This window comes from Oreochromis aureus, linkage group 6, assembly GCF_013358895.1.
Source record: "Oreochromis aureus strain Israel breed Guangdong linkage group 6, ZZ_aureus, whole genome shotgun sequence".
Taxonomy (NCBI): Eukaryota; Metazoa; Chordata; class Actinopteri; order Cichliformes; family Cichlidae; genus Oreochromis; species Oreochromis aureus.
The window spans coordinates 15,588,653-15,603,720 of record NC_052947.1 but is presented as its reverse complement, the minus strand read 5'-3'; the positions used below and the strand labels follow the sequence as shown (position 1 = coordinate 15,603,720).

Genomic DNA, 15,068 nt, shown 5'->3' with positions numbered 1-15,068 from the left:
ACGGGCACGTCTGTGTGGAATTTGCATATTCTTCCTGTGCCTGTGTGGGTTCTCTCTGGTGCTCCAACTTCCTCCCAAAGTCATGCATGTCAGATTAAGCAGTGAGTCTAAAAGTCTGCCACAGTTGCCAACGTCTATATTTCTGCGTTAGCCACGCCACCCGGTCCAGGGTGTACTTCACCACTTGCCCTTTGAAAGCTGGAATAGCCTCAGGCCTCCCACAATGCTAATGTGAATAAGCAGTTTGGAGAATGGATGAATGAAATTAATGAATGAACCAAAGTTGTTTATTCTCTGCATCATGTGCACCTAAAGCAGATTGTCACTGCACATAGTCAGGTAACGTGGCTAGTTACATCACAGTCTTCAATTCAACCTTTCTTTGGAGGGATCATCTCATAAACTGTTTCATATTGGCTGACGCTCATTCAGATGTGATGGTAGAATATATAAGGTACCATACTACACTGTACTTTACTGTAAAATAACTGTGATCTGTTCTATCAGTTTCTCATTTTATATGCAGATACTGGCACATGGGATTTAAAGAACCATTTAAGTGTACGCCACAGACTGAGGGAATTGCGTTATCTTGTTCACCACAGAACCAGACGCAAGGTGTGCTTGCTTGAAAGTCTCGTGGATAGGTTTGTTTCAGTCAAGAAGGACAGCAGAAAGAGCGTCAAACAAAACAAATCCAAAACAAACAGGACACGGATTAAGTCAGACATACTGTAGCATGAAAAGGAGGAGCTGTGGTGGAGGTTGCAAAGTGGCTTGCAGATGCACACCAGGTGCTCTTATCAATATTGAGGGAAAAAATCTGATGTTGTTATACAGGTTGATGAACATTATACATACATATATCCATGCAATATGTTATGCGTGTGTACACTTTCTACCTTCAAATGTTCTGCTTGGCCTTTGCTGCAATCACCTTTAGGTGCTGCTTGTTTGTGGGTTTCTTTGTCATCATTTCCATAACTTAGAAGCTGCTCTGTTGGGATGAGATCGGAAGACTGACTTGGCCAATCAAGAATATGGCCTTTATTCGCCTGGAGAAGCTATTGTGTTGTTTTTGCTTTATACTTTAGGTCATTGTCCATTTGCACTGTAAAGCACTGTCTGATCAGTTTTGCAGCATTTGGCTAAGTCTGAGCAGAGAATATAACCCTGTACACTTCAAAATCTATCCTGCTACTTCTATCAGCAGTTGCATGATCAATAAAAAACACTAGTAGCCTGGTTGCACAAACAGGAATACATGTCTAACGCCATAACGTTACCTCCAACATGGTTTATACATGATGTGGCATACTTTGATAATGAACTGTTTCCCTCCTTCTCCATGCTTTTGTTGTTGTTGGTTTTCTTAACAATGGGAATAATTCTATGGTTTTCCACTTTAGTTATCGTCTGTGGTGTTTCAGGCTTCCTTCTTTTTTAAAGAATGCACTGGGCTAATTATACAGATCTTTTATCTGCTTAATTTGTCATAAAGGAACAGCAGTAACCTGGTTATAAAAGAGCTGCTTGTCAATCAATTGTTGAATTAATTTTGAGCCTTTGAAAACGTTGAGACTGTATATTGAAATGACTTTAATTCCTCAACAGTTAATGCAAAGCTTTTGTTGAAACCCTTGAATTAAACCTGAAAGTCTGTGCTTCAATCACATCTTTATTGTTTGATTTAAAACCCACTGCAGTGGCATAGAGAGAAAGAAATTAGTAATGATAACCAATACAGCTGATTAGTACGAGTTGAACTCACACTTAAATTTTCTAGAAGTGTCCCAAGCATACCTTGGATCCTGGGATTTGAACGCCTGTGCACGTATATGTTCGCTGTGTACTGTACATGCAGCCCACCAAGTCGTGACAGTGAGCTGCAGCTACTGTTCATCCCTTCCCCCATTCATCAGTAGGAAGGAAACTAGAGCAACATGTGTATGTGTACATTTGGCACCGCGGCTGCCTTGCATCTGTGTGTGTTAGCGAGGGAGCAAGTGGTCTCACTCATATTATATTAAACAGGATTTTCCCGAGCAGAGTGCTCCTGCCACTGAGCTTCCGAAGTCTTCCTCAGGATTCCCGCCTCAGCACAAACGCTGCGGCCATGCCCAGGGCCGACTGTTTGTTCTGGAGCGTCATTGTTCCGGAGCAGCAGAAGCCATGAGTCAGCATCGCCTTCACATTGCCCACCTGCCACGCACCGTTCAATTATTAAATGTCTGGGTGCTTTTATGTCACCCAGCTTTCCCTGATGGTATTTATAGAAGCAAAAAAATAAAAAATAAAAAATCAGACCCATTCACACATTAATGTCTAAAGGAAAGCCTCTTTCTCCTGGCAGTCAAACTTGTTTTGTTGTCTAAGTATTGTAGCAGCAAAGCTATGTTCACAGCTCCTCCCTACACTCCACCTGCTCCAGTTGCAATCTTTGATGCCTAAGCAAGCTAACCCTACAGGAGTGATGACCATATACCTGAGCAAGCCTGTAATGTCACCTGTGGCTGAAGACAGATACATTTAACCAAACCAGGTAAAGAGAAATCTTTTTTTGAGTTGAGATCTCTGACAAGGATCTCTTTAGGATCCTTATGATGTCATAAATTCTGGTTTTCTCAGTCTTTAATTGCCCCCATAGATAATCAGCACTGTTGAGATCAGGTGACTGTGGAGGGCAGTTCATCGTACCTCTTCTTTCCTCTTCTGTGGTCTTCTGCTGCTGTACGACTCCTTGTGGTGCTGCTTCTCCTTTGTACAGAGTTCACCAAGCGATGTCTCCATTTCCCTCTCAATATCATACTGCTTAGTGGAATTTGAGGGAAAGCTGATGGACGAACAACAGCTACAAGTTGATTATTTCAAAAATTCCTCCCATGTGAGTCAATCAATTCCGCCTGAGTCTCATGTGAAGGCTGCTCCACTGGAAAGCGCTACAACACAAAGAAATCTGATGTGCTGCTCACCGCCACGAAAAAAGTAAAAGTAAAATGTAGGTTAAAGTTTAGCATACTAACCAGGTTTTCTACACTTAACTTCACAACATAGTTTTTCCCTTTATTACTTGATTACCCAAAGCATAACATAATTTGTGAGGCTTTGAGAATTTCATACATGTTTTCCTTTTTAATGTTAACTTTTAAATCACTCAGTCAGATGATTTTGAAATGCAGCAGTAGCTACCATAACTTTGCCTCCAGAAATTAAAACATTAGACGATCTTAAATTGTTTAATGCAAAAGGTAAAATTACGACTTAAACAAAAGAAAATCTGTGATCACTGAAATGGGCCTTCTGCTGGTCTTAATGGCTGCTCTCAAAGGTTTCTATTTTTTGTAGTATGAGTTGCTATTGCTTCTATTATTGTTGTTAGCTGTGCCTAGAAGTCCTATATACGTTGTCTGCTTTTTGATTAAATAATGTGTTGTTTCTGTTGTATGAATAAATACAAAAAGTACAAAAAAATATACAAACACAAATACTTTATTAGCCAACTGCCTTTGTTACAGCAGCAGAGTTGAAGTATGGATGGAGCTAGCCTTGTCAGATTTCATGCCTTCACTTGATCTAACTGAAACTCATCGTTTATGGTAACTGCGCTGAAATCCAACTTCAAATGAAGTTACTCATCCGGTAATCGAAACTATGTAGTCACACCTGGGTTCAGCTATCTGCGATCTCAACAAGAACAACATTGTTCTCCGTTCTATGACTTTCATTTGTGCATTTAAAGGCCCGTTGGCTGCTCGTTCCCTGGGTGCAGACCCGGGGCACGCTGACGGGAAACCGAGCCGTAATCACGTCCCGTCACAATGTCTGGCCAAACCCATGACCCGCTAGGGAGGAATCCCAGTGTCACAGTAAAGTGATTAGGGGGTTACACCAGTAAGAGTGTGTGCATGTGTCATATGATATTGTGTTATTCTGTCTCGTACCAAACATTTCTTCGCCCGATCTCGCTGTCAATTTATAGTTGTAAGTGAGCAAGGCCTTTGAAATCTTTTCATTCATTTCAGATTTAATTATACAGCAACCAGTTCACAACACAAGTCATCTCAGGTCACAGCACATTTAAGGTCAAGACCTTAGAAAAAAGAGAAAACCCCCTTTGAGCAATGAACAGTGGAGATTAGGTGATTTTTACTCAACATATTTGTGCTCTTCTACACTTTATCTTCCATCCATAGCATTTTACAGCATTTTTGTCTTTTGCTTTTGATCTCTTGGCATAGACTACTAGAAGTATTTACTGAAAAAACTAAAAATAGCTCCAATGGACAAAAGCTCCTGTTCACTGGATTTGTTTATGATCAGTCTGGACTTCATTCGGGGTCATTTCAAACGTCCAGGTGTGTGCCTCACGGCCCTGCCATCTGTTTTCAGCTGTGTTCACGGATGAAGAAACTGTGCTTATTCTAATCTCTAGACAAACACACACGCACACTGTGGCGCAGGTAAACACAGTGATGTGTCAGTGTAGAAGTGTGTAACTGGGTCTTTGTCAGTGTCTGGGACTATATTTACGTCTGTAAAAACATATAATTAGAGTTTGCGTGTTTTGTGTGGACCTAAGAGTCAGACCTCAGCGCGACTGGTGATTTTAAAGTTTCTAATTATGGTTTCAATTCAGTGATTACTCACCAACATACTGTAAATACCCAGTTTTATTCAGGATTTTTTTCTATTGCATGTCACTCTTGTCTCTTGCCTCTGTGTCTCTCTCTGTCAAACCTACTTGCAGCAGGGTGTGGGTATGAACATTTTTGGACTTGGACTAAGCAGCTACATTTTTCGCCTTTTTCCCCCCCTGGAAGTACATTTTTGACCAGTGATAGAAAAACTGCTGCATCTCTTTACATTCCAGCACCTTGCAGCAAGTGCAGTAGCTCGTCAGTATTCCATCTTAAACACTCAAAGAAGAATAGAAACGGCCGTTTTAGTTTCAAGTGCTACTCAAAGTCATACTTTGCTTCACAATGGACAATGGGGGCTGTGGACAGTTTGGTTTCACAGCAGTTATTTTGGGTTTCGGGATAAAAAAAATCCATAGAGACAATCCATGTAACATCTCCAGGAATTTCAACACTTTACAATTTGTGTTTGAACCTAATGTTCGATCAGAGTGTTGTGAACGTTACGAAGGTTGATACGTGGGCTTGTGTCACACATAAGCTGTGTCACAAGCCCCCTCCGTGTGCTCTGTAAGGAAGGCCAACTTGAAAGTGCTTTAAACTTGTATTTTTTGGAATGGTCATGGGCGCCTGACTCCTTTAGTTGGTAAAATCAGTCGAATGTTATACAAGACCATAAGACTATTTACTTATTTATGACCTCTGTATGTATTAACCTGGGGAAATCTATGATTTCAATCACCAGTTTCAAAACTTACTGAATATGGTTTTTGCAAACTTTGTAAATTAGGAGTAAAATAGATAAAAAGAAGCAAACTCACCGAGGCAGATCACTCTCCAATATTTACCTTTAAAGGAAATATTGTATTTTGTATAAATTCATTTGGGTTTTTAAATTCAAGACGTTTGTAGTGCAGTAAAAGTCAGATAAGAGATTACAGGCATTGATTTGTAAATGACCTGACATGAATAACTTGATCTTAGTATATGATATTATATCACTATGACTAACTAGGCAGCTCATTCTCTTTCTCTTAGCAACACTGTCTTTAAACATACAACACACTTTGGGGTAGAAGTGTAAAAGTGAGGTCAGAAGTCAAATGTGACATGATATTTTAACTCTTTATATGGTACTTTATACATATTGACAATACATACTGAAACTGTAAGATTCATAGTTTCTAAGTCATAAAGCTTTTTGTCAGTTTGGTATAAAAAAATCATGGAGCTGATTTTAAAGATTTTGGTGTTGCATTGAGCAGTGTCCAAGTCTTTCAGTCAGCTCCAGCCTTCACTTGTCGTGCCTAACTTTAAAAGACCGAGATGGTGATGGGCAAAAGTCGAGGTTTCAGAATATTAGTTGACAAACCAGTGGAAGCATCTATATCCATTTTTTAATCTTCGGTATCACCGTTGTCTCTTACAAGGGACATGGAAATCTTGAATCCATATTAGGCTTTTTAATGTAATCATATTTTTTCCCCTTTTACACTTAACAGATCATGTTAGCTTCCAGGCTTATTGATATTTCCCCTCACTTTGCACTGGTTTGCTCTACTGCATGTTTCAGTTAAAATCTTTAAAAAACAAGCCAATATGAATGGCTTCCATTTGAGTATTTACGCACTATTGCTTTAGTCCTGGTAATGCTTTTGATTCTGGCCTTCATCACACAGGCTGCTTGCTCATCCAGGACTTCCTTTAAAACAGAATCATTCGTAGCAGAGTCGAGTTTAAATCGAGGCTGAGCCTAAAGAAGTAAAACAATGTGAAGCCAGACAGTGAAGTAATGCTTCAAAATATCAGGAGCTCCAATGGGTAAATCAAAGTGTGATAATCCAGTTCTGACCAACGCAAAGGAACTATCTTCAGCTGCTCCCTTATTTCCCAAGGGGTTACCACTGCGGATGGATCCACATATTTGATTTGGCACAAATTTTACGCTGGCTGCCCTTCCTGATGCAACCCTCCTGTTTATCCGGCACTAGGATTACACCAGCTTGCGACCCCTGAGGCTGGGTTCATGTCTCCTCCTGGTCTGGAACCGGGAATCTTTCATGTGTAAGGCAAATGTGGTAATCACTACACAACAGAGCATACACACAGTATATATTTTTTTAAAATGCACAAAACAGGTTCTTTACAGTATAAACACAGATTTCCTTCTTAACAAAGCTGAGTTTTTAATAGTGAACAGATATTTGGGTGGAACACCAATTTAATAAATCCACTTCATAAGCCTCTCAGCTCAAAAGCATGCCGTATTGTAACGCTTTGAGGCCTGCGTTTTTGGTACTTTGGCTCATCGTGACCTTTTCCGGCACCATCAGTGTCGAACTGCAGCACCTGCTGTTGGTCGCGAAGGGTTAAAGTAGATAAAGCAGCTTGCACAATGATTAGTTTTGGAGAAAATCCTCAAACGGGGCCGAGATAATCTCTTTTTTAATATAACGGCACGTTCGCAGCCACATTTATATAAAGCATAATAATATCACACGAGTGAACGGGCTCATATACATGCACATGTTCACACACATGGACGCCCACATCTTAGCCCACCTACACTGTGACCTTATATTTGCTTAATGAGGAGCTTAGTGAGGTGTGTGTGTGCGGTCATTGTGTATGTGTGTTTGTGTTAGATACACCCCAGTGAGTACAGCATGAGTGTAGAACTCAGTAGTGCATAATTGTGTACTGTACTGTAGTGCAGTCAAAACGTACAGAAAAAAACCTGCTACATTTATCACAAATAACATTCAAGCAAACAAATCTGTTTAAAAAAACCAGTTAATCTAGCTGCATTTTCACCATCTTAGTTTGACAATGTCTTATGCGACAGATTAAATATCTTGAGAACTCAGTAGTTTACTTTCATGCCTTGAAAGCTGCTGGCGTCTCCTTTAAACGAGGGCTCTGATGTGATCAAAACCTTTTTTTAAAAGCTTCGTAATGAAGCCTCGAGTCTCTCTGTCTTTTTGGAAACTTTGCACAATAAATCCGTACCGACAGATGCGGTAATGAAGGTGTTCTCTGGTCACATATTCAATTTTCAATGCCTGAAACGCCCCTGTTGTTGTTAGCGTAGCTCTTAGCAATCCCATGATGCCTTGTTTGGTTGGAACGTGGCCATCAGTGGCTGTGTTACAAACCTGCCAAGTAATTAAAAGGGCTAACTGGACATCTGAGTTGCAACTCATTCCATGGAATAACAGCAGATTGACCTCATTCTCTATAGACCTGCACTTTCAGGGTAGTGAAAGCATAATGAATAAATCAGCATAGATGCAATGAATAATATGTAGATTCTCCTTTACAGATGTCTATGATATTGTAAGCTGTGTGTTGAGGGTGTTTTGAGCATTTATAGATACACATACTTATTAATCAGACTATTTTTTAATTAAAACCTGGTTGTTCTGAAAACAGATGGTATGTTACAAAGCTGAAGCCAGACAAGCATTACTACACAGGAAATAATCACATCGATCTAACTGCTTTGAATTCTTGTTTAACTTCATCAGTTATAGTTATAGGCTCTTTCTCTACCTCTTTGCACTCGCATTTTGAGCGTAGTTAGAAATTACAAATCATACATTAATCGACATTAAAAATGCATTTCACTGATAGCATTAGGATTAATATTATCATTCCAGTTTTAACGCTTTTATCACAAACTCTACTGGGAAAGATAATGCAGTGAAACATTTCTGTGGCAGTACTCAAATGAACATGGCAACGACTGCTTCAGTGAGTGTTTAAACTAGTTTAAGAGAAACCCAAGCAAAAACAAAAATCTTTTCCATCTGGTGATCACAAAACAATCATAAACAACCATAAAAGTTCAAGCAGGGAAAAATAATACATTACTAAAACAGGGCAGCTATTATTTTTTATTTAAATCCTAATTGAATCGCATTGTGTTATCATTGTATTAAAAGCTTATGTTTGATTGCTCTTTTGCATCAGTGTGTGCATGCTTTGTTCAGATGACAATGAGTGACGCTTGCGTCTGTTGGACAATTGCTGTCGGGCTGCAGAATTACTTGCAGAAAGCCAACTTCAGCTGTGTCTGCTTGATCAATAAGACACAAAGCAGTCTAGCTGCTAGCTGGCAACATGGTGGGCTGGTGGGGTGAATACGTGTGAGTAGTGATGACTCTACCTCTCAGACTGTGTTTGGTGCATTACTGTTGTGTGTGTGTGTGTGTCCCTGTGTGCTGCTGTGTGTGTTTGCTGCAGTGCCCCTGCTGAAGGGCGAACAGTAAGGCCCTGGTCAGCATGATGTAGGCCTCCTGGGACGTCCTGGGGTTTTTGGATCAATACCTTTCCTCCTGCATCTCCCTGCATCACTGTTCTCATCCCTCCTCACCCCATGGCTTGACTTTGGGCTATTTATGGTATCTCTATGGATTAACAAGACCCCAACAATCAATGGGCCAAACTTACTATCACTGTACTCCCCCTCCACTTCTCACTTTGTATCTCTGCTTGTGTCAGCTCCTTTTCTCTGGAAAACTTTTAGTCCTTATATTTTTCCCTTGTTGTCCTGAAATGTTCAGAGCCAAGAGAAGTGTAATCTCAGGACACTGTCACATTCACGCTGCCCCACAAATAGAAGCAAAAATGAAGGGAAAGTCTTTTTCCAATGCACATGCAAGGTGATGCAGACTGTGTTTGTATGAGGATTGTCACATTGCCCTTTCGCTGTTGAAGTGGCAGATTTAAGTCGATTGTTTGTTCAGTGTTTTTTGTTTTTTCACCATTCTGTGGCTCACTATGACAGCAGAGAACATACTAGAGGAAAACTTTGACACCCACAGCAGTTTGGTGTCATAAATAACAATTCTAATAGGCCTATCCAGACCACATCTTAAAAAACGTGCTGGTGTAATTGTGCTGTTTTTGCGACTTTATGCGTCAAAGTCACACCCAGATCAGCCTTTTCACATACTATTAAACCTGTTTTTATATATGTTTTTAAATGGTTTTCCTTTCAACCAAGGATTAATCCAATCCAGACTTTTGTTATAAAATGCCCAGGGAAAAAATATATTTAAAGGGATAGCAGAGTCTGTTTTGCATTCAGTCTTGCATAAATAACCAAGCTGCAAATACTCGAAAAATGACAGCTAGAAGTTTGATTAGTACCATTCATGACAAAAGAAGAATGGATTTTCCTAAACAAATCTCTTTCCAAGCTGAACTGTGCACAAGCTGTGTGACGTACTACCCTCATTAAAATACCAAAAACTGGTTGGTCATCTCTGTGAAGTTCAGCATGAACCCAGTTATGTAGCAACCACCACCTGCAGCTCGAGTTTGAGTCAGATTTAGCAACCAAGACACTGAATCATGAAAGATTAATTAAAGAAAGACTGAAAAGAATTAATTTTTCAGACTTTCAGAAGTTAAATTCTGATGCTTTTTGTTGGTGTTGACTACTTTGGACTATTGTGCGAACAAAGCCGGCTGCTCGTTGCTCTCTCTTGATTGTACAATATGCATTCAGTAAGTTATGCAATAAAAGCAGCGATTAACATTAACATTAACATTTAATAAATGCATATCTTCGCACATCTATTTCTTTTACTGTTTCAAGCTACCTCAGGCAGCCTGATCAGATGCTGGCTCTTTCTGGTTTTAAAGATGACTTTTTACATAATATATATATAAAATAAACACATCACTTCACATCCAGCTCTAATTTACATTGCTATCCTTCCAATCTAAGCAAAATATAAAACACCACTAAGCCACACACACTCCCAGACTGCATCTGATGTTGTTATTCATAAATCTATGGACGCAGTGGTTTGCTCTTCTCTGTAACAATAGTGCCGAGTTGAGCACAATGGCACCCTGACCCCCTTTTCCTTTAGCGGCAATCCCGATTAGCTAAGTGACAATCTTCTCCCGTGCCATTGTTAGTGTATTAGTGTCTTGAATCCCTGTGGAGGCCAATAACTCAGCTCAGCTAATCACTCAGAGATGACTATCGTTCAGTTGTCCATTGTTACAAGCTAGCGGGGTAATTGTGTTTATGTGTGTGTCTATGTGTATGTGTGTGTGTGTGTTGGACTAAGGTGATGAAGAGACTGAGGAGGGAAGGTCTATTACAGTACGTGCACTGCAGCTGTTTTTGCCACCGTGTAGCTTCTCAAAGGTATCAAGGTATCATTGCAGCTCGCCTGTAGACCTGACATTTGAAAAATCGAAGCAGCATGCTCCCTGACGGTGATGTTGGACCAAAAGTTCTAATTAAGTCTTTGATTTGTCCTTTTCATGTACAAACATAGATAAATGCACATTTTTATCTGTTTTCAGGGTCACCCTGAAATGATTACATTTTATGTTTTCTCTTTAATCTCATTAATATATCAAAAAATGAAGCAAAAACAGGTTTTTGGACTGTTTTTTTAATTTTAATTCTGAGTAAAGTTTAAGCATCATTGTCAGTAATTTCTCAGGTTGTCTTGGGAAAGTCATCATCATCAACATTAATCTGTTCTTCTCAGCAGGATGGTTGAAAGGAGAATGAATGGGGAGTGCAGGTGCACAGCCATATTCAGGTCCTTTTTTCAGAAATCCTGCATTTTGTTCATGGAGCTTTTAGAGATTTTGGAGTTTTCCTAAATACAGCCCTTGTGTTTTCTTGGCTAATATGTTGTGGTTGTCTTTTGTTGAAACGTAAACACCAAAATGGAGCGCTTGTAGCTTGAACCTCCTAAGGAAGCACAGACTGGAGCCACTCCTATTTTGCATTTAGAGGAACCCACTGAAGTGGTCTGAGCATCCGATCGGATGTTTCCACTTTCATTAAGAGTAACTGGTAGAAGATCACGAGGTAGCCCCAGAACAGGCTTGATAGATTATATCTCATTTGTCCAGGAAAGAGAGGATGTCAGTGGTGCAAGGGCAGGAGTAGAGAGAGAAAACAGCAGAGCAGTGAGTGTCCTGATTTCAGACCACTGTAACAGCCACTGTTACCAGTGCTGAAGTTACTTAATTACTACCTGGAGAAAGTAATTCGTTACACTACTTGTTACATTACTTATACATTACTTCATAACACGACCTGAAATGCATATAAACCATAGCCCCACCTGCTAACACATCGATCACTTAATGAGGACGCACACTTTTTTTTACAGTGTTTAAATTTGAACATAAAGCGAAGTTTGAACCTAGAGCAAAGAGACTTCAAAGTAATTGCTACAGTGATTCTACTGTAGAAACATGTACAGGTGTAAAGGAGGCTTTAAGCCTAACTGCTCTTCATTGTCTTTGTTACCTGTTCAAATTCAGGCTCTGGCTGCTTGGCTGGGGTCAGCATGCGCTCAACTTTAAGGCCATTCTGGATTCTTGACTAGTTTGTGTTAACGTGCTGTCTGTGCAGCTGCTTGCGGAGAGCTGATGTTGTATTTGCAAGAAGAAAAAGACACCTTTCATATGTTTTTCTTTTTTTTTTTTTGCCCAGTATGCAGTTAACTGAGGAACCTTTGTAAAGTGATTACGTAATTGTAACTGTAATCTGATTACTGAATTTAGTGCAGCAATGTGTTACATTACTGTGTTACTGAAAAATGTAGTGTGACACAATTAGACACGATTAACATGTTACACCCAACACTGAAGATAGCCGTGTGTGTGTGTGTGTGTGTGTGTGTGTGTGTGTGTGTGTGTGTGTGTGTGTGTGTGTGTGTGTGTGTGTGTGTGTGTGTGTGTGTGTGTGTGTGTGCGCGTGTGTGCGCGTGTGTGTGTGTGTGTGTTAAGTAGCAATAGGCAGCTGCTTTGATCTCTGAGTTTATATTAGATACAGATTTCTGTATATTAGAGCGGAGCTTCTGGCAATTGATTGTTTTGCTATGCAGGAAGTTAGACAGTTGATTGCCAGAGGGTTAAATTAAGTCATCACTTCAAAAGTATAGGATGTCACTGAGTAATGTCCTGGTATGTGTGACATCTACCTTATCAGCTGCCCAGACTGTAACAAAAGAATATTTGTATTTCCCTAATCCGAGAAACCGCGACCACTGAACTGGAGGTTGTAATAGGTCAAATACTTTGAACATGAATCAGACTTCAGAACAAATAAATCCCTGCTGTAACAACCTTGAAATGTTAGTTTACAATAGGACTACAGGTACATTTAAGTTCTTTCTGTTCCCATGTGTTAAATAAAAGTAGAACGAAACAAACATTTCCATTTCCACTCTGTCACAGACTGTTGTACATGTGGTATTTGAAACACAGTATTCCGTTTAACTTGTACTTAACTTTTATTTTTCACTTTTCATTGTTTTTTTTAGGGTTTTTTTATGCAGCCATATATGATAAATGGCACTACTTTGAGTTGTGGCATTTATCATATATGGCTGCACATTACAAAGACATTATGTATAACATGTACAAATTAAGGTTCAAGAATTTATTAACTACAATGCTTCTGTAAAAACACCTCATACATATGAACCATTATTAAAACTGCTATTTAGAAAAAGGTAACCTCAGAGTCTGAAAGGTCAATACAAACTAGCCTTAAACCAACATTGTATCTCATGGCCAGCAGGGGGCGACTCCTGTGGTTTCAAAAGAAGTCTAACTGTATAAAAGTCTCTGAGGAAATTATCTCACTGCTCAATGCATTTATTACCTGAATAAACATTTTTTCTTGTGAGTTTATGAGCTCAGTTACAAGTTTAGCATCTTTTTTTAAAGACAAAATTATGTTTAATTCTTAAATCATCATCGTGATTGCAATAGTCTCACCTTGACCTGGTCGCGCAGGTGGCTGCTCGTCCCTGATCTTGGTTCTCCTGGAGTTTTCTTACTGTTAAAAGGGAGTTCTTCCTCCCCACTGTTGCTTAGAGCGGCTCATTACTGATCATCACAGGGTAAACCTGTGATTGTTAAGTTACTACTGTGTATGTGTGCAGCGTCCCTCAGCCTCTCACTTGTGACGTGATGTGGTCGCCGTCTCTCAAGCTGAGGCATCAAAACTGAAGTTCACAAACTTCAGAAACATTGTTTTGTTCTTAGTTCGATTGCTGTGCTGTTAAATTAGCCGGTACAGCATCACACTCTTTGGCTCCTGTTGGTCTCAAACTGAAACACGCATTTGTTACACTTCAGCACATTGTGATTCTGGTCACGGTTTGGCTTTGGGTCTTTGTGTTTGAACTTTACAAGCATGCACTAAGATGATCAACAGAAATGCAATCATTTTCACTTTTTATAACAGTTAGGATTTGATAATAACTGGAAAATGTTCTCTTACTTCCAGCTGTATTTTGGGGCGACATCGCATTAGATGAGGAAGACCTGCGCATGTTCCAGATTGACAGGACGATAGACCTGACACAACACACACACATGCACACACACTCTCGACAGGGGCACACATCTGGTAAGTGGACTCACTCTAACTGTGACTGTCTTGTGTTTTCTTTGAAACTCTCATTACACATCAGTTGCAGACTAGAGTAGCTTGAAAAGGAAGGAAGTAAACAGGTCACCTGAGGACAACAGGATCTGTCATTGTCTGATTTTTCTTTTCTTTTTTTTTGTTTGTCAGGTGGAATCGAAGAACATGAAACTGTGAAGAAGAGAGGGTCTTTATACCTTCTGCTAGAAAGAATACGTAGGTTTGGTTTTGGTAAGCAAACTAAAATTCATCACATGCTGATTTTTAAACTTTAAGGATCTTCATGAAACCTGCTGAGTCTGCATGATGGAGCTTAGTGACTTTATTTAACTTACTTTGTTAGTCATTAATGTTTATGGAACTGGATGACCTAGACAGCCTAGTGGTTTTCTTTTCAAGCAAAATTTCTTTTCCCCTTGCAGCTGCAACCAAGAAAAAAAAACCAATAAAGACCGAGTAAAGCATTTAAGATACATAAATTAGGCTACAGTCCCAGTGAGATGAACTTTTTTTCTTTCAATTTAATAGGAATCGTTCTGGTGATATGCTGTGTCATGTGAAAGAAATTTTCACAGGACATTATGCAGTCCTGCAAACAACTAAGCACACCCCATGATTCCTTAGCTAGGAGAACCACCTTTAGCAGCAATAATTTGGAGTAATCATTTTCTGCATGACTTTAACAGTCTTTCACATTGTTGGGGAGGAATTTTGGCCCACTCTTCATAACAACGTCTCTTTCACTTCTTTGAGGTTTGTGGGCATTTGCTTATGCAAGCCGTCTTAAGGTCCCACCATAGCATTTCAGTCGGGTTGAGGTCTGGACTTTGACAGCATCATTACAACGCCTTGATTCTTTTCTTTTTCGGTCATTCTGTTGTAGATTTCACGTGGTGCATGAGATCATTATCTTGTTGCATGACCTAATTTGGGTCGAGCTTTAGCTGTCAAACAGATGGCCTCACATTTGACTCTAGAATACTTTTGTATACTGGAGTTCG

General features: G+C 39.7%; 1 protein-coding gene across 3 annotated transcripts in view; it reads left to right on the top strand.

Moving 5' to 3' along the window:
- Positions 1-15,068, top strand: part of tll1 (tolloid-like 1) — a 57,133-nt gene that overhangs the window by 6,579 nt on the left and 35,486 nt on the right. For all 3 annotated transcript variants that reach the window (XR_005613252.1, XM_039612916.1, XM_031757316.2), the window contains 2 exons: positions 13,927-14,049; positions 14,218-14,298. Coding sequence is in view for 2 of the 3 variants with exons in the window: in XM_039612916.1 (XP_039468850.1) it covers positions 13,927-14,049; positions 14,218-14,298 (204 nt within the window). In the remaining variant the exon portion in view is untranslated. The remainder of the gene's footprint in view (positions 1-13,926; positions 14,050-14,217; positions 14,299-15,068) is intronic.